The sequence below is a fragment of the Lampetra fluviatilis genome, chromosome 49 (genome assembly GCF_964198595.1).
Source record: "Lampetra fluviatilis chromosome 49, kcLamFluv1.1, whole genome shotgun sequence".
NCBI lineage: Eukaryota > Metazoa > Chordata > Hyperoartia > Petromyzontiformes > Petromyzontidae > Lampetra > Lampetra fluviatilis.
In genome coordinates this window covers 6206326-6234092 of record NC_136323.1, presented here as the reverse complement: position 1 = coordinate 6234092, position 27767 = coordinate 6206326, and the positions used below count along the sequence as shown (strand labels likewise).

Here is a 27767-nt window from a genome sequence, read left to right as displayed (position 1 = left end):
GCAAGATGTTAACTACCCCTCCTGGTATACGGGAGGTCGTGGGTTCGATCCCGACCCTGACGCCTGCTGTATATTTTTGGAGTTTGCATGTCCTCTCTCTCTCTCCACGAACTCACGTGGATTATTCTCTGGGTCCTCCGGTTTTCCCTCCACATTTAGAAACATGCGTTTAGAGTATTTGGCCGCTGTACATTTCCACATGATAAGCCACTTTGTTGAGCTGTCGTTTGTGGCCATGTCGCTTCTGAAAAAGCACTGTGGAGCTCAGTGGGCCCTTACCTGGTAAAATAAAAAAAATACTTTCCTAATAGTTTTAGTTTTTTTCAATTTCCTGGCTGGCACTCCCGTCAATATTCTTGACCCATCATCCATCGTCCCAGACATTGTCTGTTCTCGCGACGCGGCAATCCAAACTACGGTGGCAGTTTCTCAAACCCCCTCCCGCTTTCGCCACTCGTCAGCGATACGTTCCAGAGATGCTCGGAAATAGAAACTTTTGCGGATAGTGATATTGGCCTTATGAAAGCCATCTTTTGAATTAAGTACCTTAAATAGAGGTTTAAATAACCTTTTAAATACATGTAAGTTATCATAGCACGCAAAATAAAATGTGGTTGTGATCAACATAAAGTATTAAATAATAGTTTATAAAGGAACTTACCTTAAATGACGATGACGCTGGGCATTATCAATTTATCTCATCACTTTTTCACGTCATATTCTCTCTCATCAATTTGTCTCTGGTAATTTTTCTCTCTCTCGATGCAGTCCAAAGAGAGAGAGAATGCGTTGCAGATGCGAATGGCGGATAGCGGAAAATCGCGGACGGCGATTTCGTGAATAACGAGGGAATGCCGTACGAGACACCACTGTTTAGTTCGTTCGCGGGCCACGAAGGGTGGAGTGAAGTGTGGATACTCTCACCTCTTGCAAGACGTCTTTCCAGCCCTTCCACCAGCAATTAGTGTGAGCAAGCAATTACCGGGGTGCACCTCTTTCCTTCAACGTAAAAGTTTCAACCTTCGTACGCGAGGGTGATATTTACCTAAAAAAAACGAGGTCTGCCTGAAAGAATTCGCGTGATGCTGACAGGCGATCGGGGTGATGAAAGCGAAATAAAACAAAGTGGGAGCGACCGAGTTGACAGGATATTTAGAAGAAGAAGAAGAAGAAAAAAAAGCCATTGCTTGCGACGCAGCTCCGGACGAGGGCGGGGGACATAAGTCACGCTGAAAAATGAAATCACGTTGCGATCTGCGATGAGCTCCATTTCATTCTCGTGGCAAGCCCCGCTCGGTGGTCTATCTCTTCATCTTACCCGGAGCGGTTGAATCCCCCCGCGCATCACCCGCCGCTGCTCGGTGTGGGGTGGGGGGTGGGAGGGGGTGGTGGACGTGAACGTGGCTACCTCTCTCCCCATTTGTTGCGGTGAGCAGAAGTGACAGCCGTGACGGATCCTCCATTGGCGTTTTCGTGGTTACATCATCGCGAGCGAGCGAGCTCGGCAAATCCTCCTCCTCCGTGTCTAGACGCTCGCGCGCTCGTTTGCGATGTGTGTGTGTGTCTTATCTGAACCGGTCCTGGGCCTCTCCTAGGTCGACTCAGCCTCAAATTAGTACCTGCTGCGGTGTGGTCACCCACACCCCCCACCCTCTTGCGTACCGTGCCGACCTACCTAACAGCACTTGCCCCAACAGTTTGTTAAGCCTATGCTGGGGATCTTTGGCTTTGTTCTTAAATGTTGAGCCGATCTAGGGGAGGCCCAGGACCAGTTCGGATAATCGTCACTGGTGGTGGCCGTGAACGGGTTCGTAGCACAGCGCGGTAACCGCTCCATTAGGTCTACTCAGCCTCAAATGAGTACCTGGTGCGGTGTAGAAACATCGCCACTGGGGAGACAAAGGCGGCTGAGCGTGGTGCTGGCCACCCGCCCCCATCGTGTGCCGTTCCAGCTTTCATCGGTGCTCGCTAACAGCACTTGCCCCGACGGCCTGTTTTGTCTTTGTTTTGAAACGCAAAGCGCACCTAGCCTGGCACATCCACGGAGGTGACGTCACTTCCACTTGGTGGCGAATGATGTTTTGGAGCGGTGGCGCCGTGCTTGTCTAGCCGTGCTAAGAACACGGCAGGTTTGCTCAGCCGTGAGTGAGTACCTGGGGCAGTGTGTGAAACATCAGCATGGGTGGAAAACAAAGACCACCGCCGGGTAACAGTGCCCGTCAAATCGATGCCTGTCTTCAACAAGGTGATCGCGAAGAGCCCTTGCCCCAGCAACCCTGGATAGCCTCGACACAAGGAAGTCGGTTGTCTTTGTCTTTGTGAGGTGTGTATGTGTGCACAGCTGTAACCCTAACCACACGCATGGCTTGGGATTGGTGTAATCTCTTCTCCCCCTTCTGCCTCGGGGGGGTCTGGGCGGTGTTGAAGTGCAGTGTTTCCAAAAGATTGTTGGGTCCACTCTGTTATTATGTTAAAGCCTTTCATTTTAATGCCAAAAAAAAGGTTAGTCAGGAGGATTTGGGTTCGTTTTTTGCCACCTGCTCTTTTATGATTTAGCGTGCATCAGGCCCTACCAGACTTTGTCAACCCTGCGAAATAGTATAAATCAATGATTTAGTTCGAACTTTTCAGGTTACTTTTTTTCAGGGGTGGCTTTAAATCCAGATTTATTTTCTCCTCCACCACCCCCCGCCCCCGCCAGAGTTTTGTAATCTCTGTCGCAGACGCATATGCTCCACTGTGTTTTATTTTACGCTTTAATACCGGTTACTCGACGGGTGCAAAGTCATCCGTTAATTCCCCTGGCAAGGGAGTCAGCGATCTGGTTTTTCTTTTCCCATTTTAATGCGGCCTCTGTGATGTATTGCCCCTCGCGTATCCAGACCTTTTTCACTCCGCCCCTCAAGCTCGCCGACGCTTCACCCAAAATTTATGACGACCAGAAATTTCTTGTCTGGTTGTCGGCGATAAATTAGCGCCCCGTGGAATTTCTTGCAATTATCTTAGACCCGATTCAATCCCTCTCCTCTCCTCCCCCGTGCGTGCGGGCGTGCGTGCGGGCGTGCGAGCGGCCGTGCCAGCATTCGTTAAGTCTCTTCCCGCGGTGGCCTGGTTGCCTGGTGGGTGATCGTTGGGCCTGGTCCGTGATGGACGACTGGAAATTCCGTCGACAATTAAAGCGGCCCCCTCGTCGCTTCGATCGTGGCAGGGCTCTCGACCTTTTGCGCGCCGGCGACTGAACCACGACCGAATGAGAGGAAAGTTGGACGGGCGGGAAATAGGAATTTATTTTTGAATCCACTCAGCTCCCTTCATCCAAGTGAGTGTGGGACAGTGCTCACCGCTGCTCACCTTCCTTCTGCACATAGCCCCTTGTGCCGTTCCTATGGCGAGGGTAAGTCACTCCTTATGTTTCTGTCCATGTGATCTTTTTTTTTTGGGGGGGGGGGGCGGTGGAGCATTTGGGCTTGTGCGCAACAGCTGTGATGAAAATTTACAATAATTATTATATAGACGCTTCATATTGGCCATGGATTGCATAAGGAAGTTCGTCGCTTGAGCCTCTATTCTGGACCACAGATAACATCACTGGTGTCTGAATTTTATTGTCGGAAACCCCATTCACCGAATCACACTGATCCGCAGTGGTGAAGTATGGTCAAAGAGTCCCCCACCATTGGCATGGCATGAGACGGCCTTCATCCAGGAGTCAATTGATGAAGGGTCATGCATTATAAATTGTTGTTATGATTTGACACAATTCAGCATGTACCTTAACTGTGCGTGTATATTATATAATGAAATTAAAAGTGTGTCATGCCTCTAAATAACTTCGCAATGCTCCTTGTCAATTCATGATATCTCAAAGATATATTTTGGTTCATTAAAAATAACAACCTGAAACCACTGCATATTGCACGTGTCTGAATTATCAGCAAACAAGGCAGACCGTTTAAACGCTTCACTGTTTCGCAGTAGGTATTAATGAGGAATTCATTTTTATTTTATTTTTGCAGGTGCCTTTATGGCTTCTGTGTCCCAAACCAAGGCATAGTCACCACATTGATGTTTACCTCTGTAATCAATTATTAAGCAATGACACACATGACACATTTTAGACATCATCCTTTTCCTCTGCAATGCAAGAGACAAACCTCAATCCGGGTACGAAACCAGCACAGCTGGTTGACTCTGCCACTTCACCCAGATGTAATGTAAAGCCAATAGCTACATTTTCAGCCGAAGAGCGATTGTTTGTTTCGTGCCGCATCTCTAATGGCTCATTCCGAGCTGGCTTCTATCCCTTAAAGTCCCAATTTGCTACACATCAGAGGACCCTTTGTGAATCGCCACCTTCAAAGCATTGACTGTACCGAGACATTCATTGTGCACGTAGCACTGATGTTGGTGAGGCCATCTCATTAAGAGACGGCTTTCTGGTATTTTGCTTCGTTCTGCATTGATGATGATGATAATGAGAATGATTGCACGAATGACCGTGATCTATTCCCAGAAAGTCTCATTCGAGTCCTTGTGTCAGGAGGGTCCTGCTACTTGTGGATGTTTGGTCCGTCACACTAATGAGTGCTTGCCTTGTGAGAGTACACTGGAGAATGTGGAGAAAACCCATGCATACGAGGGGATAACACTGGCTACTCACACGTCGACATCTACATGCACCTCGTGCCCTCTTTTAGCCCCGCCCCCCCCCCCCTCCTGATACGTTCCATTCATTGGCTACCACATTCTGATAAGCTCCCCCCCCCCCTCTCCTCCCCCTTAACTTGTAATTAAGAGCTTGCATCTTGAATCCCTGCCTCACTTGATGCAGCAAATCTGGCTGTGACGGTCCCACCTGATGACGGAGACTTGTGTTGCCTCCGAAACGTCGTGATTTTTATTTTATTTTTATTAATTTTAATTTCATTTTTTACCTACGTGACTTTACCGAAAGAACTAAGAGTATGAATCCTTGCAGTCACGAAAGCTTCAAATCTAGAATTAACACTGAAAGGTTTCACGCAGGATAGATTCAAGGATCCATTTCTCTCACGCCATCTCCTATCCACCAATATGCTACTTGCTTTTTCCAGGCAGCCTTCCATCCATTTAATAGCCAGCCTCAACCCTCCTTAACGTCTGAGGTCGGACAAGATCAGGCACATTCATTGTGATTTTGTCAAAGCAAAATTCTAACATGAACCACTACCTTACTGACAATCGGCTGGTACCTTACAGACTTCAATTTAAAAGTTGGTGATTCCATTCTCCTTTGGATGTCGGAGAGCCCGGTGAGATGTATAATCTTTCTTGAAAGTGACACCTCGAGAGCCGTTGGGAAATTTGTTACTTTTTTTTCATGACCAATTTAGTTGCGGAGTATTTCTTTCTTTCCTCCCCCTCCCCCCATTACAGAATTTGGGCCACAACTTTGGCCACGAGGTGGCCTGTCAAGCCGGGCAGAGTTAATGAATGGACTGCCTATTGTTTAATCCAGGGGTCGGGAACCTTTTTGACTGGGAGAGCCATAAAAGCCAAATATTTCTAAATATATTTCATTGAGAGCCATATAGTATTTTTAACGTATAATAAATTAAATATGTCTTACTTTTAATGCGACTTCTGGTGCTGCATGGTTTTGCTGATGGCCTTGTAGTCTGGTTCATACGTGGTGAGGTTGAGCTTCATGCAGGCGTGACCCGTGAAATTTATCTTCAAAACTAATTTCTGTGTACTTTAAAATGACACAGTATTATTAAGCAATATCACAAGTATTTAAAAATCAGTTCCAAACTGATATTTTTTTATTTTTTCAACTCAAAATTGTCTGGGAGCCATATGCCGTCACTGGAAGAGCCATATATGGCTCGCGAGCCATAGGTTCCCGACCGCTGGTTTAATCCGTGACTCTGTTTTCACTCGAGAGAGACCTTGACTAGCAACGACGGACGCCCCACGTGGCCACAGATAACGACAACGGCTGGGTGGCACATCACATTTATAATAACATCTCTTTCAGGTGCTGTCCCTGTGTCGCTGGTGTTTGTGCGTACGGTATGTGGGGAGTGGTCGTGTAGTGGTGAATGCGCTGCGCTATGAACCCGGCGATCCGAGTTCGATTCCCGCTCACGATCAATAAGAGTGGATAATATTTGAATGGATCCTGGGACTTCCCTAGGTTGTCTCAGCCTCAAAAAATTAGTACCTGGTGCGATGTGTAAGCATCGCCACTGGGGAGACACAGACGGCCAGGCGTGGTGCTGGCCACCCACCCCCTCGTGTGCCAAGCTGGCCTTCATAGGTGCTCGCTAGCAGCACTTGCCCCTACAGTCTGTTACAGGCTACACGGGGTTGGGGGGTGAGCTTTGGATTAAAAATTTCAATTCCGTGTTAATTTTATTCAACAACATAGAGTAAGTAACACGAAGAACTGCGGTCCATAATTCCGACAGAGAACGGGTAATTAAGTATGTTAGTCTGAACGCTTGCTATTGTGCCCTCTTTGCGTAACCATGGTAGTCTCCAGCTGTGAAATGATGAGTTTCGTGTAGGTGGGAGGGAGAGAAAAGAATGAAAAGATGGCAAGAGGCAGTGACGGTGGAGAAAATTAAAAGGATGATCGACGAGCAAAACAGCGAGAGAGGACGTCTTACGGGGAGTCAGATCAGGAGAAAACGAACAGAAAGATCTCGATGCAATGCGTTGACCATCCATGGCATGTGGCCCCTATGGATTTTTTGAATTTTAAGTACAATTTCAGATCTGTTCTAAGGATTAAAAAAAATGTATATGAAGGAATAATTTTACGTGCCTCTGTACTCACAAATCCCGTGCTCCCACCCCCTCTCCGCACTTTGTGATGGTGTAACGCCACATTTGACGGGAAAAGCAAGTTCGTGGTGTAACTTTAAGTGACATCATTGCCTGCGACATCAGGTTTTTTTTTAACAAATACATTTTTTGGGGGGATGCTTGATACATCCAAAACGTATCCGATGCAGGCCTTATGTTTGGATTATCTGGGATTCATGTGAAAATGGGGAGCATGTTCCTAATATGAGGTCATTGTCATTCGGAGCTAGCTTTGCTCACTTCTTCAGAAGCTCATGGAATCTCGAAGTCCCCAGGCATAGTGAGTTGCTTTTATTTATGCAGCACTAATCGTCACGCCATTTCCTCTTGTTCTCTTACACTTACAAACCGTACCACTCGCTTGCCGGAATTGTTATCTGAATGAACACCTTTGTGGATATCAAAAACCGTGCCAATATCCTGAAGATTGCTTGTTGTGTTTATTGCTATTAGTATTGTTAAGATGGTAGTCGTCTCACCATTCAGAGTCCTTTTAGCAATATTACCTTGAAAATACCATTACTTCTGAACCCCTGACATCCTTGGTTTGAATATGGGTAGCCGCCTATGATTAAAATGAGTTCTCAAGTGGAGTGAATTTATGGATTTTTGCCTGGTCACTAATTTAATGAATGCTAAATTCAATTTCTAAACATTAGAAATGTCAGTTTGGCTGCCATATGATAACTTTTGTTGTGGCATTTAAAAAGTTCAGTGCCCCGAGTTTAGATAAATGGGTAATTAAAGGGATTTCAGTAGTAGCTCTGAGAGATCTTCTTCTGTGGCCTGTTCTCTAAGATAGGGTGCTACATTGCTCAGCTAGACTTCTGTGAGGCCACTTGGTCAGAATCTGAATATTTATTTAACCTGGAGGAATCTGTTGAACTATGAAGCTTTTCCCAATACGTCAAAGCTCAAAGCACAATTGGAATAACATTGGGGGGAAATTGCACGATACATATACGTAAGTTGTACGAAAAAACATGTTATGTATGCTTTTTAACAACAGAACAGGACCAAAGTAGACAGCCGATGGATGATTCGTGAGCGACAAAGCAGCCTTGTCCCCCGGCTGTGATCTAGGTAAACAAAATGCAAGCTAAAGGAGGGTGAAGAGAGCGAGAGAGAGTAGGAAGGACAGGAGGTGATATAAGAAAGGGAAAAGATGGGAGACGGGGTGACAGGCTGAGTTCACGTCAGCAGACAGATAGCGAATGAACAAAGATGAAATGTAGATATTCATACACAGCGACAGCTATTCCCGTACAAAACAATAAACAAAATATGTACAAATATATTCCCAGGTTATTTGGGGCAATAGCAACTGCGCTTGCAAACAACAAGCTGCTCCGGCAAAGCGATCCAACACTCATGGGGCTGTGAAACCAGCTCCACACATCACACACGTGCCCCAATATTGGACTTGGCAACAGACGTGGCCGGGAGACACGGGCTGGACTGCTACCAGCTACTGTGCCTTAATAAGCAAACGCCGTGGGGTATATGGACTCCCTTCTCTATACTCTTAGTTCTTTCGGTAAAGTCACGTAGGTAAAAAAATGAAATTAAAATTAATAAAAACAAAAAAATAAAATCACGACGTTTCGGAGGCAACACAAGCCTCCGTCTTCAGGTGAAACGGTCACAGCAAAATATCTGTATCAAGTGAGTGATATTTTGCTGTGACCGTTTCACCTGAAGAAGGAGGCTTGTGTTGCCTCCGAAACGTTGTGATTTTATTGTTGTATTTTTATTAATTTTGATTTAATTTTTTTACCTACGTGACTTTACCGATAGAACTAAGAGTACGAATCCTTGCAGTCACGAAAGCTTCAAATCTAGAATTAATACTCCCTTCTCTCTTTATTTTTTATTTCATTCGTTCATTTTTGTGTGCGCGCGTGCGTGCGTGCGTCTATGCGCGCGCCACGAGACGGATGGGCCCATTTAGACCGCCGTTCCCGCGATTGCTGCAGGGAGAGTGCGATGCGAATGCAGCCAACATGGCAAGACAGATTGCGCCCGCCGTCAGATCTGGGGAGAGACGGAGCCAGCAAATCGGCAGACGGGCGCCCGTGCCTTGTGACAAAAATATAACTTTTAATTTCTTCCCCCCCCACCCCGCCACCGCCCTTTGCTGACATTGGCTGATTTTTTTGTCTCCAGACTTTTTTTTTTTGCGGGTTGGACCACGGTGTTGTTCGGCGCGATGTCCCACTTTGCGCTGCACTTGCCAGGAGAGAAACGTCGAGACCTCAGGCCTCACTGAATCCCAAGGGCCTTCATGAGGAGGGCCCTGAAATATTCTGTTTGGTCCGGGCCGGATTAACCCATCGGATGATAAGGCCCTAGGCCCTCATAGTTTGTAGGCCCTCCTTTAGGCCCTGCATTCGATGACACCATTCATGACTTTGCCACAGCTAAAGCAAGGAAATCAGTGTCGTGAGTGATTTATTTTTCATGCATTTACCTTGAATCGAATACATTTGATCATTTTCCATTGGTAGATACATACATATATTTGACTACCTATTATCATATTTTGGTACTGGCAAAGGAGGTCCCATTATTTGATTGCCTTGTTTTGGCAATACGTAATGTATACTCAGGCCCGTCCCTCCTATTAGCCTGAGGCCCATACATAGCCTCAATACGGCGCTGTATTTGGCAACATCCATTTATTGGTGGCGTGTGGAAGAAAACTAAGTTGCGGAAATTTCAATACTGCCATCTGCTAGCCTCCTCACAGCGCAAGTTGGTATTCACAAGCAGTCTCCCATCCTAGTACGAACCATGCTCAATCATGCTTCGTTCCTGAACTCTGGTGGGATTAGGTTCTTTCAGAGTCAATTGACCACAGTCAATACAGCCAAAATCAATGACTTCTCTGATTAAGCTCTCCGTAGTATTGTCGGGTTTTGCCGCGAGGGTAATCCGGCGTTTCGCTCGTCGTTCCCGAAGCTCCTAAACACGTGCGGCGGGAACGTCGTTTCCAAACGACAGGCGGGCGGGCGGGCGGGTGGCCACATGAGCCTGGAAGAAATAAACGCGTCGGGAGAGCCGTAACGGCACAAGCGCGAAAACCCACGCGAGTTTCGGCCCGGCAAAGGGCTAACGCGATGTCGAGTCTGCAAAGCGCGATCGTTTGGTGGCCGGATCGGTGAAAAGCGCGTGGCCTGTTGTGTGCACGCGGCAAAAGAACGAGTTGGTGCTCGTTTGTCACTCGGGCTCTGCCCGATGTCAGGATTCGTTAGGGATGCGGGGAAGAAGAGATTGGTCCGCCGCCCTCCAACGTGCTCTTCGGATCGGAGCCACGCGTTCCGTTTGGTCGCGACGCCTCCAGCCGCCCGCCAGAAGCCGTTCGCTTCCCCCGTCCGGAAGCTCTCGACCGAGCTCACGGAGCGAAACGTCGGACGTCCGCGGCCATTGCCTTGCATACGCACGGTCGTGCGCCGCTTGTCGCAAGAGCTCCGAGTGGAAATGTGGCTTTTGTCTCGTGGATTTATTCCGGTAGCACACTTCAGAGTGTGTATCCACAATTCAGGTTTTAATTTTTTTTGCGGTTATATGGCGTAGATATATAAATGTGTCGTTATACCCGCCACCACCCGACGCAGCCAACTAGTAAGGTTTGTCACGTGAACAGAACGTGGCCAATTCGTCACTAGTAGAGCACACCGGTTGTGTGTTGGAGAGTAAATCCACAACATTTATCGTGGATAATATTGGTCGCGAAGGCCCACGTGTTAATCAGAATATGCGATTAGGGAAATAATGAAGAACAAAAATTAACGACAGATGCTCCTAAGTGACCGCGAGTTTAATATCGAAGCAGCTCTTGGCAGGTCAACGTCTGTTACCCGACTGCCAAGAAGAGCAACACAAGACACAATTTTACCACGAAGGTTTTGGCGGTCGCGCCGCGCCATCGATCTTCGGCACAAAGTTCCGGTCGCGCCTCGTGTGGTTTGACCGGCACAATGTCCGACGTTTCGTGCTGATTGCGACCTCCTTGTTGCGCCCTAAATTCTTCGCGCTGTGTCCGTTGCTGCATATCGACAGAGACGGGGGAAAAAGCGACGGGCGGGTGGTCAGTTAAAATAATATAAAAATATAACTCTTCTTGGTTCTTTCGGTAAAGTCACGTAGAAGGGAAATAATAAAATAATAAAAATAACTATTATTTTATAATGTTACATATTATTTATTTATTATTTTATTATTTCCCTTCTACGTGACTTTACCGAAAGAACCAAGAAGATGAATCCCTGCAGTCACGAAAGCTTTAAATCGAAATAAAATATAACTCCTTCGCAGAGCCCACAGCACTCTGTTGCCGAACCACAAAGTCCCTGCCGACGCCCTGCAGACACTGAAACATCGGCGTGAGAGCATCGTTCCGACATATATCCCACTGCGATGAGACGCAATGCGTTTACTATCAGTGCCGGCAACAATAAAGCAGCAGCAGCAGCGACAACGACAGCAGCAGCTGCATTTGAGCGATCGGTTCCCCAGGGTTATGGGGTTTCTTGTTATTGGCACAAAAGCAAACACAAGCAGCACATCGCATTACCTTGAGTAGGCTGCGTTGGGACAACGTTTAATTGAATTGTGAACCCGAACAATATAGTTATGAACGTATTTTAATTCATATATATATTTTTGACTCGGATCTTTTGTTCGTGTTTTCTATTGGAGAGGCCCTCAAATGTGCTGTTTTCTACTTCATATCGAACGGATGATTGCTTTTGAGTGCGACATTCATTTTAATTATGTGTAACTATCCGATGTGTTTTCGGGTTGTAAGCGAGTGGTGTTCGGCGTGACATCTGATCCTTTGCTCCGGGTACTGCGAGCTTCTTCTGGAACTGAAATCATACATACAATATTAAGCTAACTATTATTCTGGAACTGATATCATTGAGCTAACAATTATTATAGAACTGATATACGTACATTAAGATAATTCTGGAACTGACATCATATTCAGCTAAACATTATGCTAGATATCATACATATAAACGAACACTTATTTTGGAACTGATATCATACATATTAAGCAAAAATTATTGTAGAACTGATATGCATATATTAAACTGATGATTCTTCTGGAACTGATATCTTATTAAGCTAAAACATATTTTAACTGATATCATACATATTGAGCTAACGATTAATTATTCGAGAACAGATACCATACATACGAAGCTAACAATTATGATAGAACTGATATACATATTAGGCTAACAATTATTCTAAAACTGATATCATGCATATTAAACTAACAATTATTATATAACTGATATCGTCCATGTTTAAAGGAGTTTCAGCCCAGGTACGTTTTGAACTTTTACTACGCCTACAGCACACATCTTGCCACCTTTGTCTCCTCAGTAATCACGTTTGCGCACTGCACCAGGTACCCCTTAAAGGCTGAGTCAACCTAGGGGTTTATGAAACCGGTCCAGCACCAGTTGGCTATGGGCGGGAATTGAACTCGGGTCACCAGGCTCGTAGCGCAGCGCACTATCCACTGAGCTCCCTCTTCGCACATTATTGATACAACGTACAGACCAAGACTAAGATCCACTCCGTACAACTTAAAGAGGGGTGTCGGAGCAGTCGCTGTTAGCAAGATACTGCAGACATACATAAACACAAAACCAAACAAAGACAAAGATCCCCCGTATAGCCTTAGCAGACTGTTGGGGCAAGTGCTGTTCGCGAGTAGCCCCCATGAAGGCCGCATGGCGCACAAAAGGGTGGGTGGCCTGCACCGTGCCCGGCCACCTTCGTCTCCCCAGTGGCGATGTTTACACATCGCACCAGGTTCTCCGTTGGAGGCTGAGCGAACATAGCAGTGGCCCAGGACCGGCTCGGGTAATTGTCACTGGCGTTGGCCGTGAGCGGCAATCGAACTCACGGTCGCCGGATTCGTAGCGGGGCGAGCGCTAACCGCTACACTACCGCCACACGCACACACACACGTGCGTACGTACGGTGACACACATACACCCTCATGCATAATACAAACGTATATATCAAACACTGACCGTGCTCTTTACTCTGCAGCTTGTGGTGGGTGGAGCAGCTGCGGGTGATAATGGATGGAGACAGCACAATGCAGCGGATAGATGGCCTTGTAAATGGTGCCAGGCAGACAATATAACGAGAGCACGAATAAAGTTATTCGACACACGGGAGCATTGCGTTTTTTTTTTAGCTCCACAGAGCAATTTCAAGTCCGCAGGCAAATCACTTAATGCGCACGCATCCCAATTCTTGGCTCGGGTACAAAATTGGCATTTTCATTTTGCGACCGAACAAACCAAGCGAAGTGAAGCAACACAAAAAAGAAATCTGGCCTTGACCAACTTTGGTGTGGGACGACCCCGTGTGCTTTGTGCGGCATCGACGTGAGTGATGCGGCCAGCGTGGTCCGATCCTATCTCCGTTTAATTCACGAGTTCGTTTTTACGCTTCGCTCGTGCACGCCGCGCCTTGCATCTCTGGCAAAGTTGATTAGAGCCTAATGGCAGGTGATTGCGTTGGTTTGCTATAGGGAAAGAAATCAATGAGAAGGGGGTAGATGTGTGTGTGTGTGTGGGGTGGGTGGGTGGGTGGGGGGGATGTTTTGGTGGTGTGAACTGTGAATTAAGGTGGGTGGGCGAGTGTTTTGAGATCAGGATGCTGGGATTGCTGGGGTTGGGGGGCTGCAGTTGGAGGTTTGATTGTATTGATGCCAGGCCTCTTGTCATGTTGAGCAATCGGTGAACTGAGCGCTTCAGTTGCTATTTCCCATGTTCCAGTCCGCGCCGCGTCAGTTTTTGCAATGATTATTTGTTCTCGTGGCGAAGGCGCTTGCTTTGTTGCTCCGAGTTCCGTTTGCTTCGGAGATGTTTCGAACGTTTGTAATTGTGGTGACCCAGGTCACTATTGCAAAACAAGACTCTCGCCTGGTCTCTTTTGGGTTCCCTCCCGCCTGGTTTAAACATTCTAACAACAAAATTGAAACCTGAAACTTCATCAGAGGGATTATCTTAAATTGGCTGGACTCCTGCCGAGCTTTTAACTGTGAGCAAATATTTATCTGAGATTCTCGGTGCAGGAAAAATATATTGTCCATCCACTCTTAATCAAATGCGGTTATGTGCAGCAGATATCAATGTTCTTGACTGATGGCTGCACTAAATCATATCTAAAAATTGTAATTAAAGCTGTCATTGATTTGGCTATATTGACCATGGCCAAATTACTCTGAAAGCACTCGATTTCATCAGAGCTCAGAAACTAAGCAGGGCTGAGAATGGTTAGTAGTTGGATGGGGGATTGCTGGAGGATACTGGCTGGGCTATGAGATGGACAGAAGGCAATTTTCTTGTACGCATGGCTTCTCTGCACTGGATTTCTCCCACGTGATATTCATCTGTAGATTTGGTCAAACATCATAATTCAGGACCAGCCTGAAAAGGTCTTGAGGCTCAGGATTTCATAGTAAACAAAAGGCATTGTTATTCAATTCCAAGGGAATGTTGGTACAATGGTTAGCACGCTGTTCTATTAACTTAGTGACCTGGTTTTCGATACCCGGCCAAAGCTAATGTCATTGGCAAATGATACCTGAACCAGCCCCTGCGAGGTATCATTTCCTGAACACTCAAATGACGGTGACAGTGAAGTATGGTCAAACAACCCCCACGATGGACGCAGCGTAGGGAGGCATTCATCCAGCTTTGAGATACTTCAATATGAAAGGCGATTTATAAAATCGAGGTTATTATTATTATTAGGAGCAGTTCAATGACGAATATCGGTGTTGTGTTTCATTCATGCCATTATTAATATCACCAGTATCTCCGGGCCCTCACAACTCAACATTGCTAGAGCGCCAGAGGCCAGAACGTAGAACACAACCCCAGCGCATTTCCACCGCAGGTAAAACGGAGCATTTTCTTGCAGCCGAAGTAAGCAAAGTGTGCGTCGAATGAGACGGAGGCGGGGGGGGGGGAGTCACGCGGTGAAGGTTCCGGGACTGAGCACCGCATAGATGGTGTTGTCCTCCTGCAGGGGCCCCATCTCTCTAACGGCGCAGCAGTGCTTCGCTTTGTTCGCCGGGAACCTTGGAGCGAAAATGAGAACAAATTGGAAAAAGACGAGCAAAACAAAAGGTGTTTTTTTTTTACTTTACTACCAGGGATGGATTTCACCCACGGCAGCGCCGACTTTGTAGGCGGGCACAGAGTCGGTGGTTTGTCACTGGGTCAAGAATGAGCCCTGATAATGGACACCCTCCCTGCAAACCCCCCCCCCCCCCGTACGTGGCCACAAAGACGGTCACCGCGTCGTGCACTTTCGGATACACTTATGTGACCGTCTGGAACGCTCTTCCGATATCAGGAAACCACTCGAGATATTAACTTTTAGATCTAGATTGAAATGCTAATTTCTTTGAAACTGCTTTTTGTGTTTAGATTGTTGTCCTTCCCCCGCACATCCGATTAGCACGGTTGGCTACCTATGATCCGAAAGATGTTCAACATGCATGAAGACCAAAATGGAAGGGTAAATAGAAGTAAGGGGGGACAGAACACCAGGCAGATAGATGCAGGTCAAGGAGGAAGACAATCGAGATTGACATGGTGCGATAATACTGGTTAGACACCGAGAAGGAAACAGGAGTCAGGCAAGACAGAAGACTAGGTGGATAGGTGCAGTGGTAAAACAGAACTTTTGTATAATAATAGGGGTTGAGATTGAGCAAAGCAGTTGTTCTGACTGAAGAGAGGGAACCACGGTGGAAATTAGTTCTACGCCATCATCGCTAATGAGCTGACGGATTGGACAGATGATGATGATGATGATGACAATTGGTTATACACATCTCATTCGGTAAATACATTTTATCACCTTAACCCTTTCTTATTACGAGACGCCCCCAAGTTGCAGGGTGGGTGTCCCATTCACCACTGAATCTCGGAACGAGCAAGCGGTTAGCGTTCATTTTATGTTTTTAAAGACATTGTTACTCACCGTAGAGAACCGTAGCGACACAACCGCACTCTACGATAGCTGGCGCCAAACTGTGCCATGCACCATCCCGCATGGCCTTGTGTTTTATTTTAGTTTTCTGTTTTTTTTTTTCTTTCGGCTTTTCCTCTGATTCCATTCCAATGACGTACGCGTACACACGTACGTCACCGTACGTGCACGTCATCGGATTGGGAAAGGATTATAAAGGCCAATGGCCCGGGCATCAGAACGTGTCGCTCGCACTGCGTGTCCAGCGTGGCACACGTGTCACGCGTCGCCAGATCTGACACCGCCTGAGAGTGCGACTCCGTTTGGCGGTGGAGCCATCCAGCCGACTGATCGCGGTTTAGCCTGAGCAGCGTTTACTAGTGCAAAAAAAATTATATATATATAAAATGCCACGTTCAAGTTCCTGGATGAGTTTATATTGTGTTTTATTCCCCCTCTCTCCCACCTGCCCCTCCGGCTGTGACTTTAATACAAATTTTGAGCCGCATGATTTTATTTCCATATATATATGGAATAAGTAAGACGTGGAGATTTGCGGGGAGCACATGGGTTTGTAGAAACACAAACACACGCGCGTGTGTGTGTGTGTGCGCAAACTCTTGCAAGAGTCTCCAGGAGAACATTATTGCCTCCTTCTGCCATGTACGTATCACAAGTTGCAGTTAGCTAAGCAGTGAATAAATTCTGCAATAACCAGGTACAGGTAGAGGTGCATCCCTGCAATTTCTTGCCCATGCCACCGCTGGCAGACGGATCTCTGTGAGAGAGTACTGTACAGGGTCCCTCTAGTGGGTGATTTTGGCCTACTCTTTTCTGCTGGCCAGGCATCTTGGAAGAGTGCCCACACTTAACCCCACCACAGACACCGTTGATTAAACTGCTTCACTGGGACATTGAATCGAACCGATGACCTCTGGATTGTAACTCCAGTGTCATAACCATTGCACCACGGCAGCATCCAAGAATTCCATTATATAAACTAGATTTTTTTTTTAAACATCCCCACCCCCCCCCCATTTAGCTTCAGAGACTGGCAGCGCAGTGCTGTTAGGGAGCAACTATTAAACTAATTACAGCGCATAATGCGGTGCTATGTTGTGGCCGGCCACCTTTGTCGTGCGCTCGTTTCAGCCTGGGTCGAATTAGAGGGGGCCCTGGCAAGGTTTTTAGTTGCCAGTTGGCGCTCACGTAGCCATGTAATTGTAGTTGTTGACCAGCCAGCCGGCCGGTGGCCTCAATTGGAAGGTGTTAGAACACCGCCACCCCAGCACCACATCTTTTTAATATATATAAACAAACAAAACTAATACATTTTGATTTTACAAGGTAAGACCCAACTGAGCTATATAGCTCATTTACAGAAGCGACCTGGCTATCACAAATCGTAGTGCAACAAAGTGGCGTATCGCATGGGAATTTATAGCAGGCCAAATACTCGAAAAGCATTTTTCTGAAAGCCAAGGGGAAAAACCGGAAGACCTGGAGAAAACTCCACGCAACCACAAGGACAACATGCAAGCTCCAAATGTGCAGGCGTCAGGGTTGGGATCGAACCCAGGACCAGGCGAGGTAGTTAACATATCGCCACCGTTTCGCCGATGCCCGTGCAACATTAACCGCGCGCAACTTTCAATCGTCGTCGTTTGGAGTTCTTGCATCGTTCAGGGAGACAAACAAGATGCCAGCGTAGATTCCTCGACTTACGAACATTCGACTTACGAACTTTCAGAGATACGAACAAACATGTCCGTATGTCCGGTTGCCTGTTCTGACCGAGAGAGTTGTAGGTTCAACCGCCGCGTAATAGACGGCGGTGGTTGTTCGGTGTCGTTACCCAACATTCTCAGGATTTCTGCCTGGGCTGCAGTCATTGTCCGTTGTTTTGTCGTCACTGTGCGGTTCGCTACGACATTCTTTGTGCTTTTCACGAATATAATCAACCCCCACCGTGTCTCAGAAGCATAAGAGTGGTGAAAGTGTTGGCATTCCACTTGTGAATGAGTGGAATGTACATCGACAGGAGATTATACAACTTTTACAGCCATTCCCCGTGTTTAGTGTACATGCCGTATCAGCGTGTTTGGAATCCACGGGAGGAAAGTTGGACTTATGAACAAATCGACTTACGAACAGACCTCTAGAACCTAACTCGTTCGTATGTGGAGGAGTCCCTGTCGAGCAACAAAGCAAATATGAATCTGAGCCGTAAAACAACAGTGCCACGTGGGAAATTGAAGACACCGCATTGTGCCCCATGCGTGTGGTCACGCGTGTAATCACGCATCGGTTATTTAATGAGAATCGATTTCCACGCTCGCCGTGTGTACACACGCAGGCCCCTGTTTTGTGAATGCACTGCTGGACGAGGACCTCCCGATAACCCCTGCGGGGTCATGGGGGACCCCTGACCACACGTCACCCCGTTGGTCTGCCGGGGGTGGCGTAGGCAAAGAGCGTACATGCGGGAGCATAGAAGTGCAGAGCAGCAATTGATTTTGCTTCACTGCTTCTGCAGCCCACCGCGTGGCCCCGGCAGCCCCATGCCCACCAGTTTGCGCGTTGGTGGCCTCCCATGCAACTGCTATCCAGGCTCAAACTCCTGCTTAGCTTGTGAGGTTTGATGAGACCGGGAAGGTTTCCGGGCCACGTGATCAAAGCACGCTCACCGTAGACGCATCGAATCGGAGTGTGTGGGAATGGATCTTTTTTTGTTTGTTAATGCTTTATACAAATTATTATTGCGTTTTTATTGCTTCATCTCAACCCGGATTGAATTTCTTTTTTGTAACTATTTGAGAACTCAAGCGACAAGGACAGTCTCATTTACAAGAGTTACCTGAACCACTGAATAAGACCAGAGGCTACTCGGACTACAAATCGCTTTGTCGAGATATACCCGGCTTTCCAAAAGGAAAATTCATGTCGAGTGTGCAATGAGGTGAGACTCATCACTGCCATCTCCTGACCGTTTCGCATCCTAATGCCAGAAACATCTGGCAAGCCCTGGTAGTCTCCCACGCACGATATCCGAGTACCATACCGAACAGGCTGAAAAAAAGCCTGCTTAGCTTTCAAGATCTGATGAGACAGGACGCATTCCTGCTTATTTAGCCCATTGGCAATACCTTCGCTTTCGCCAATGCACACGTCCACTGAGTCACACGCCAGCCTAAATACATGCACAGGGCTAACACGGTAGACCACGCGGGTGAAGTGGCCCTTGCTTGGCAGTTGGATGTTGACCCCACGCCCCGCTGGAGATTGCCCGACTGGAGCAGGGGCGGCTGGAGCGTAGGTCTTTGCGCAGTGGGGCTGATGTCCCATTAACATTCTGGCAGCGCGGCAGTTTTTATTTTTTGTTGTTGCCACAAGTGCCGTGACCTGCATCACCTTTTTATTATGGACCGCGGCTGACGGCGTATAATCGAGGCGCGGTTATTTATTTTGAATATGGTTTATAATAATCGGAATGGGCCATCTGAAGGTTGTAATGCAAGTCACGATCTTTTGCGACGGGGGAGGGAGAAAAAACGCACGAGACTGCAGGGTTAAGTCCGCAGCGCATACAGTGCATGTGTAGATGCCGTATCCATTTACTTGATTGATGTTTACCGCCTTTAGATAATGTAAAGTAAGTATATGTAGAGTTTTAAACGTGCATGCCCTGCTGCATTCACATGTAAAAAATATATACTTTGGGGGGGAAAATAAATTTTTTTCTTCGAAACCGCATTATCTGCGAGACATTTAAATTCACAATCGGTATTTTAACGACTGCAAATCATTCCTGTGGTTGCGGAGGGAATTGAGGCAGTCGCATGATTTAACGTCGTTCGGTTGTGAAAAGCTGCGTTTACAAAATAATAAATGCTCCGACGAATAGTGAAAGAATCTTCCACGAATTTCCTGGGAACTATTTTGTTGTTGACGAATATTGATGTTTTTTACGATCCCTTCAATGGTGGGACATTTTTTGTTGTTCCACGAAAATAATAACGCACGTTTCGTTGGGCGCGTGCAGGTGCAATGGTTGTTAGCAACGTCAGACTCGCAATCTAAACGGTCTCCCGGTTGTATCTCTAGGCACTCACTTGAAAACAATGGTGCTCATTTAAGGCTGAGTCGACCTAAGGGAGGCCCGGGGACTGGTTCAGATATCACGCTCACGGTTTGCCAGCCGTGGCCGAGGAATTAAACTCGGGGTCACTGTACAAACTGTGCCACTCGGAGTAAGCCTTATGCAGGAGCAAACACATTATTTGGTGGAGGCGGTGGTGGTGATGCTGCTAATGCTGCGTTGGCAGTTGTTTACAAGCGACACTGAAGACATTCGCCAACGACACAGTGACCTTACAAGGAACACTATATAGTAGGCGCCATTTTGGAAAATGGGCCTTCATCACAGCACATAGAGCGGCCAGCGAGATTGACTCGCAAGGGGTTGGAGACTGCGCTTCACACCACGTGGTCGCATGATGATAATTGAATTGTCCTAATGTCACGTAGAAGGAAAATAATAACGCACGTTTTGTTGGGCGCGTGCAGGTGCAATGGTTGCTAGCAACGTCAGACTCGCAATCCAAAGGGTCTCCCGGTTGGATATCTCGGCACTCACTTGAAAACAATGGTGCTCATTTAAGGCTGAGTCGTGACTTTACCGAAAGAACCAAGAAGATGAATACCTGCAGTCACGAAAGCTTTAAATCGAAATTTGTCCTAATGTGTTTTGACGACCACTTTTAAAATTGGCGATAGTTACCTATTAGTCGCTGCCGAGTAACAGTGAAAACTTTCAAGTAACAAAAAACTGTCGCAAAATTAACGAATTTATCGTCAAAGTAAACGGATAGTAAGATGCCGGTCTCCAACCCTTTTCCACTGTACCTCTCAGGCCTCTCTGTTTTATCGCGATAAAGGACTGTTGCCCGAAACGTCATCTAATATGTATTCCCCCCCGAATGTGTTCAGTTTGTTCTACACATACAGAACAGTGGTAGATTACTTGTAACACGTATAGTCGGCTAACAGCAAGAGCATCATATATAGAAAGCGGACGTTTCTTTCAAGCATCTGTTTGAAAGAAGGACCACTGTCCGTGAAACATTATCTAAAAGAGGCCATTTTCCAAGACATTAACAGAAAAAAGCCACATTAACCCTTTTTTCCCCCCCTCTAAGTTGAGGCAGCGATAATAAACAAGGGCGGAAGGCAATTAAGGGTCGTCCTCTTCCATCGCGTGAGTTGAGCATCGTGTAATACGATGCTTAAACCACCTCGAACTGGATTTTTTTCCCTTCTAATTCTCTCCGGTCGGCTCGAGTCTGGCCTTGGATACTAAAAATGCCACCACGTTGATTCACGTCCGGTGGATGAGTGGCTTCTGGGGAAATGTGGTCGAGGCTGCCTTCAGTGGCCCCCAGGCCGCTGGCCTTGCATTACGCGCGGCGTAAACGGACTTCGTGAGTCAGCTCCGCATTTCCCAGGATAGTCCCGCGGGGATGAATGCCAATTCTGATCATAATGGGTAAACCGCAGATGTGTGGGTGGGTGTGTGTGTCTATGTATGCTGAACTTCTTTTGCACCGCACGTAGCCAACCGTGCTAATTGGAGGTGCGGGGGAAGGACAACAAACTAAATGCAAAAAGCAGTTCTATGGAAATTAGTTTTCAATCTAAATTTAAAAGTGCATAGCTCCAGTGAATTCCTGATATTGGAAGGAAGAGCGTTCCAGACGGCCACAGAAGCGCATCTGAAAGCGCACGATGCGGTGACCATCTTTGTTCAATGGCTAGCCAGATGTAGTGATAATCAAGTTCACTGGAAACATACTCCGCTGGTAATGGCAACAATTGTTTTGATAATCTGAAGAAATGCAGAATCTTCATTGAAACAAAATTGGCATCACCTACGTCATTTACATCTTCAACGTCATCAACGTCTTTAAGATCATCATCGTCAATAACAATGATTTTCAACCCATTGGTCAATCCACTGCTATTGGGTGTTGGTCATAGCCGTTGTTTGACCATACTTCACCATGCTGGTAGGTGGAAGTTGGTTAAATAATGGAGGTGGGGGGGCACCAGTGCAGAGAGTACTTGCCACAGAAATGAGCTGTAACTGGGAATTAAATTGCGTGCATTGGGAACATAGGCTCTAATGAAATGTTAGTCGTCGTAAATATATTAATTCAGTTTTTAACATATGGTGCTCGTTAAGGTCAACAGAAGTGGGCTAGCAAACACACCTTTTGCTCTCTTAAGAAAATATATCAAATAAAAAGTGGATATGGTTATAAGCACATCCATATATAAGCAACATATTGCATACATCCCACTGACGGCGGGGGGAGGGGGGCAGGGGCGAGAAGGGAATTTCTAATACAAGGACACTGCAGCGGCAGTACATTCACTGCTTGTTGCAGAGGATAATGGTTCGAATGTAGCGGCCGCCCTGGTTAACACTGCGGTGTGTGATGACCGTGACAACACTGAGCGCCGTCTGCTTCACAGTGGACGTTGACGATGCCCCTGACGTCATTCGCAAGGCCGGAGTCCAAATTTGCCAAACGACACGAGTTATGCAATTGGGATTATATGCATACAACCCATCACCCCACGCATCCCCCCTTACTGGCAGACCAATGCACCAGGTTACTCTTGCAAGTAATACTATGCTGGTTTATCGAGTCCTTTCCTGGTCAAACAAAATCAACTTGAATCTTGAGATATGAGCGCAGCTGGCCTTGTGCCCCTCTGGGCATGTGTCTATATCAGCCTTCGACCAAACTCTTTATCTTCCTGCAAATAATGCCTTCTCGTTTTCAGCGAGACTTGTTCTGTTGCCAGCGCTCATATTCTCATCAACCCGCCCCCCGGAGTTACATCGTTCGCTCGAGGCACACTTCGGCACCACCCCAGCCGAAACGGCGGGGATCAGCGGGCAGGGTTCACAATCCGAACTGCACAAAGCACACGCGCGGAGCGTTGCGAACAAACAAGGGAGAGAAATGCATGGATGGGAAAAAGAGGCTCGCTGCTGAGAAAATGTGTCAAGGAGAGCCATCTGCTCTCTTCGGTGGACATTCGAGGTCCCGCGACAGCATCTGAAAAAAGAGTCGGCCACGTGCTTCGGCGTCATGGTCCAAAATTGCCAAATTTCTTATACATTCCATCGGTCAATCAGTGTTTATTTGTGACACGGAAAGTCTCATTTGGCTTGTTGCCCAGCTGGTTTTCAAGGGAGATCTGTGGTGCATCAGCACAGAACAAGACCAACAACATCAAAGCGATAGGTACAGCAGAGCAGGCAACAACAGAACTTGCTCGCGAATTGGTAACAGCGACAAAATAACACATTGCAACATCGCTCACCTACTGGCAGCCTAAAGCCCACTCGGTGGCTGGTGCTGCACTCAATTTGAGCCGCAATGAGACCAGCTGCCACGGGGTGGGTCCCTGCTGCTTCGAGATGCACCGCATGTGATGATGATGACGACGACGATGATGATGATGACGATGATGGCGGTGATGTAGGGATGCAGCGCACATTCATGGAAGGAATGAGCACAACAAACGAGTTTTATATTTCTTCGCCTTGACATTTTCGAGCATGTGACCGGTGGGAGTTGGGCCACTGGAATCATGTGAGATAGATTACAGCTGTGCAGGGCTGTACAGACATCGGTGCTGACATGCGGGAGCCTGCAATGTGCAGTGGAAAATATTAATATTTGCTGTTCATCGTAATAGGTTGCGTTGCAAAAAAGGCAATGCAGTTCTGTATACTAAACAGTGCAGCATGAGTGAGTTGATGATATTTATTTCTGCGTCGAACAGGCCCCCATAGTTCGGATGGAGTGCTTTTGGCAATAGTGGCTGCTAACTCAACAGCTTTTGTTTAACAAGCCTGACTGCTGATGAGACCCCGAAGGTCAACACCAGTCCAGAGTATCCATGCTTAAAACGAAAACCGCCACACAATAACGGGTTTGAAAAGCCAACAGGCTGATTGCCTAAACATTTATTTTCAGCAAATTTGGAGGCACAGAATGGACTTTAACCCACAATGATCCACATCAGTTGCTTGCCTTGTCATATGATGTTGCATGTGACATTTTTTTCTTAACATCCCCCCACATTGCTGGAGGATAATTGTGCATCTGCTAATCTACAATAATCACGCGTAGCCTTTCGCAATCCTACCGCTGGCTGAATTGACTGTTGTCATAAAAAAAAATGTTGTTTGACCACAATACGTGTCTCGACCTGAATGTCCAGCCATGATAATCTCATGCTCTCCTCTCTTGCTACCTGACCTCTATCTTGCATTTTAATTTTCACCGATCGTGGAGTCATCATTCCCCCCCCCCCGCCGGCACGTCAAATTATAATCACCGTTCTCCTCCCCAAGCAAAACCTCGGTACGTAATTAATAATTGACCTGACTTTATCTGGGAGAGCCTGAACATGTGGCAAGAATCTATTCCTCGGGATTGAATCTTGAGAGTGGATGAAGTCATGAGATTCCCCCCCCACCACCCTCTCCCACCCCAGTCTCCATATATGAGCTATAACACCCAGTCGTGTGCATATACAGGTCACAACACCGACGTGCTGTCTTGCTGTCTCCAGGCCACATCGCAGGCTTAGAGAGTTCAAAGCACCCAGAGGTCCCTCTATAATTATATGGTTTGCCACTCCATTGGTCAATCTCAACCACCGACTATCATCGCTTTCGGTGTTTTGCCCAAGCTGTCTAACTTTCCTTGACAGTCGCGATATCTTTCTCTCTCTCTCTCGAAGCGTGATTCCGGGGACCACGTGCACAACGTGCTTCCTTGTGCATTTCTCAGCTTACTTACCTGACATGCTGTATAAATCCAAATCACATCGCATTTCCTCTATAACGAAGGCGCCTCCTTTGGAATAAACACTTCCATTCAATGCATACAAATCCCTTCCCCCGGGACGCCGCTCTGGTACGAAGGTCAGCAGGCAGGGCGCGCGGTCCAGAGGTTGCCGGTTCGAGCTTGCCCGGTGCGGCAGTCAAACCAAGGGTCAAATTTCTCACGTCACCACCCGGGCCCTCCCACCCCTGTAAATCCAGCCGTACGGATGGGTACGCCGCAGTCAGAGCCAACGGGCGTGCGGCGTGTGTTGTGGTCAACTGTGGGCGACCCCGTCAATCCCAAGGCCGTCTGTCCCTCGTGGAAGAGTCGGCCCGAGCACCTCGTCGAATGGGGGCCTCCTAGAACCGCCTCTAGTCGAGTCCCCTTCTGTCAGCAGGGCCAGCGGTGGCGTGGGCAGCATGCAGGTCACGCGCGTCTGTGCCTGCCGTGCCTGCTGAGCTGGCTTCACCTGCTGCTACTGCTGTGCCTGCTGCTGTTGCTGCAGTTGCTGCGTCTGCTGCACCTGCTGCTACTACTGCACCTGCTGTGCATGCTGCTACTGGTGTGCCTACTGTATCAACTGCTACTGCTCTGCCTGATGTAACTGCTGCTGCTGCGCATGCTGCTAATGCTGCCCCTGCTGCTACTGCTGTGCCTGCTGCTGTTGCTGCAGTTGCTGCGTCTGCTACACCTGCTGCGCTGCTGCTACTACTGCACCTGCTGCTACTACTGCACCTGTTGTGCATGCTGCTACTGGTGTGCCTACTGTGCCTGCTGTACCTACTGCTACTGCTCTGCCTGATGTAACTGCTGCTGCTGCGATTGCTGCTAATGCTGCACCTGCTGCTACTGCTATGCCTGCTGCTACTGCTGTGCCTGCTGCTAATGCTACGAATGCTATAGCTGCTGCGCTGCCACTACTGCTGTGCCTACTGCACCTACTGCTACTGCTCTGCCTGATGTAACTGCTGCTGCTGTGTGTGCTGCTAATGCTGCACCTACTGCTACTGCTCTGCCTGATGTAACTGCTGCTGCTGCGCATGCTGCTAATGCTGCACCTGCTGCTACTGCTCTGCCTGCTGCTACTGCTGTGCCTGCTGCTACTGCTTCGAATGCTATAGCTGTTGCGCTGCTGCTACTGCTGTGCCTGCTGCGCCTGCTGCTACTGCTGCTACTGCTTTGCCTGCTTAGACTGCTGCTGCGCTTGCTGTTAATGCTGCACATGCTGCTTCTGCTATGCCTGCTGCTACTGCTGCTACTGCTGCGCCTGCTGCTACTGCTGCTACTGCTTTGCCTGCTTAGACTGCTGCTTCGCTTGCTGTTAATGCTGCACATGCTGCTTCTGCTATGCCTGCTGCTACTGCTGCTACTGCTGCGCCTGCTGCTACTGCTGCTACTGCTTTGCCTGCTTAGACTGCTGCTTCGCTTGCTGTTAATGCTGCACATGCTGCTTCTGCTATGCCTGCTGCTACTGCTGCTGCTGCCGCGCCTGCTGCTACTGCTGTGCCCGCTGTACCTGCAGCTGTGCCCGGCAGCTGGCGGTGCTTGCGGTGGGTGCGCTTCACGCGCAAGGGCACGTCGAGGACCGTCGCCGTGGATCGCCCCGCGTGTGACCGGCGCCGCGAGTGTGAAATGTATTTTAAAACATCAGTGCGAAATATTTCCCCCCCCACCCACCCACCCACCTTCCCAAAAGGGAATATTGTATGAAGCGACATGATTTATTCATGCCCCCTTTTTTTTTTTTTATCCCAAATGTAATCGGGTCGGTCACCAGGAGATTACCGGTGTAGCCGCGGGCTCGGTAGCTTGAATTCGCAATGAAAGAAGCCCTACGGTTGAGCCATCACCAAATTGACGCTCCCGTAGAATACCTTAAAAGTTCCTGCTGTTATATATATAAATATATCTGTACGTGTGTAATTCAAAGAGATGCTGCTGTCGTTGTAATGGGAAGCACAAGGGAACTTGCAATCCAGAGGTCACCAGTTCGATTAGATTCCCGGCACGGCATTTGAATGATGGACAAATGTGGTAAATCCCCAGCCTCTGTCCACCCAGCAGTAATAGCGGGGAAAACCACATTTTGTAGATCGGCAGGTCGCGCGTGGTGGGGTGAAGTGTGGGCACTGGCACCTCTTCCAGGAAGCCCGACCAAGACGGAAGAATAGGCCGAATACCCTGTAGAGGTGCTCTCTAGGCCTCTGTCTAGGCAGAGGCCATTCCGCCAGCAGTAGCATGACCAGGAATTTGCAGGGCTGCACCTTTACCTTGTTTTACGTAATTAATACATTTGGATTCGTAATGCGCCCTTGAACGTATCTCACAGCGCCGTGTGTGCGAAGGAGGGAAATAAGCAAGAAGCAATCTAGGAGAGGAAGACTAATGAGACAAGATGGAGAGCTGGTGAGTTAAAGCCTTTTTAAACATGTTAGGGTCTTCAGCTGGGAGTTAAAATTCCCAAACGACTAGAAATTCCTAACCTACAAGGGCAGGGAATTCCAGAGTCTGGGTGCCATACAAACAAAAGTCCGGTCATCCCAGGTTCAAAGCCTGCACTGAGTATGCCGAGTACATATATAAGTGAGACGTCAACTTGTGCCCCTGCTGATGTGAATGTGAGACAATTATTGTGTTTCTGAGCCAGTGATGAAACTTCGACATTCCTACGGGGTAAGACATTTGCCCCATGGCACAAACACTGTAGACATCTCAATTCAGTGATAGCCATTGTATCTTTCCCAGAGGGCGTGATGGGCCCGAACTCCTGACCTTCGGACCGTGAATGAGGCCCTCTGTCACAGCACCACCCTGCAAGCGTACATTGCACATGCACAGGCAGCGCGCGTGCTTAAGCACGTTTCTTTGGCGGATAAGAGGAGTTCACTTGCAAGTCCATGCTATTAGCTGCAATTAAACAAAACAAGTATCATGAATAGGTGAAGTAAATTCGCAGCTAACGTCATGGATAATAACATCCCT

At 47.6% G+C, this 27767-nt stretch overlaps 1 protein-coding gene across 3 annotated transcripts in view; it reads left to right on the top strand.

Moving 5' to 3' along the window:
* LOC144948497 (astrotactin-2-like) overlaps positions 1-27767 on the top strand; it is a 469552-nt gene that overhangs the window by 71721 nt on the left and 370064 nt on the right. Inside the window, exon 1 of one of the 3 annotated variants that reach the window (XM_078878015.1) lies at positions 27142-27191. The exons of the other annotated variants lie outside the window; for them this stretch is intronic. Coding sequence (XP_078734141.1) covers positions 27171-27191 — 21 coding nt within the window. The 5' untranslated portion in view covers positions 27142-27170. Of the gene's footprint in view, positions 1-27141; positions 27192-27767 lie in introns of those variants that run through there. 3 annotated transcript variants of the gene reach the window in all.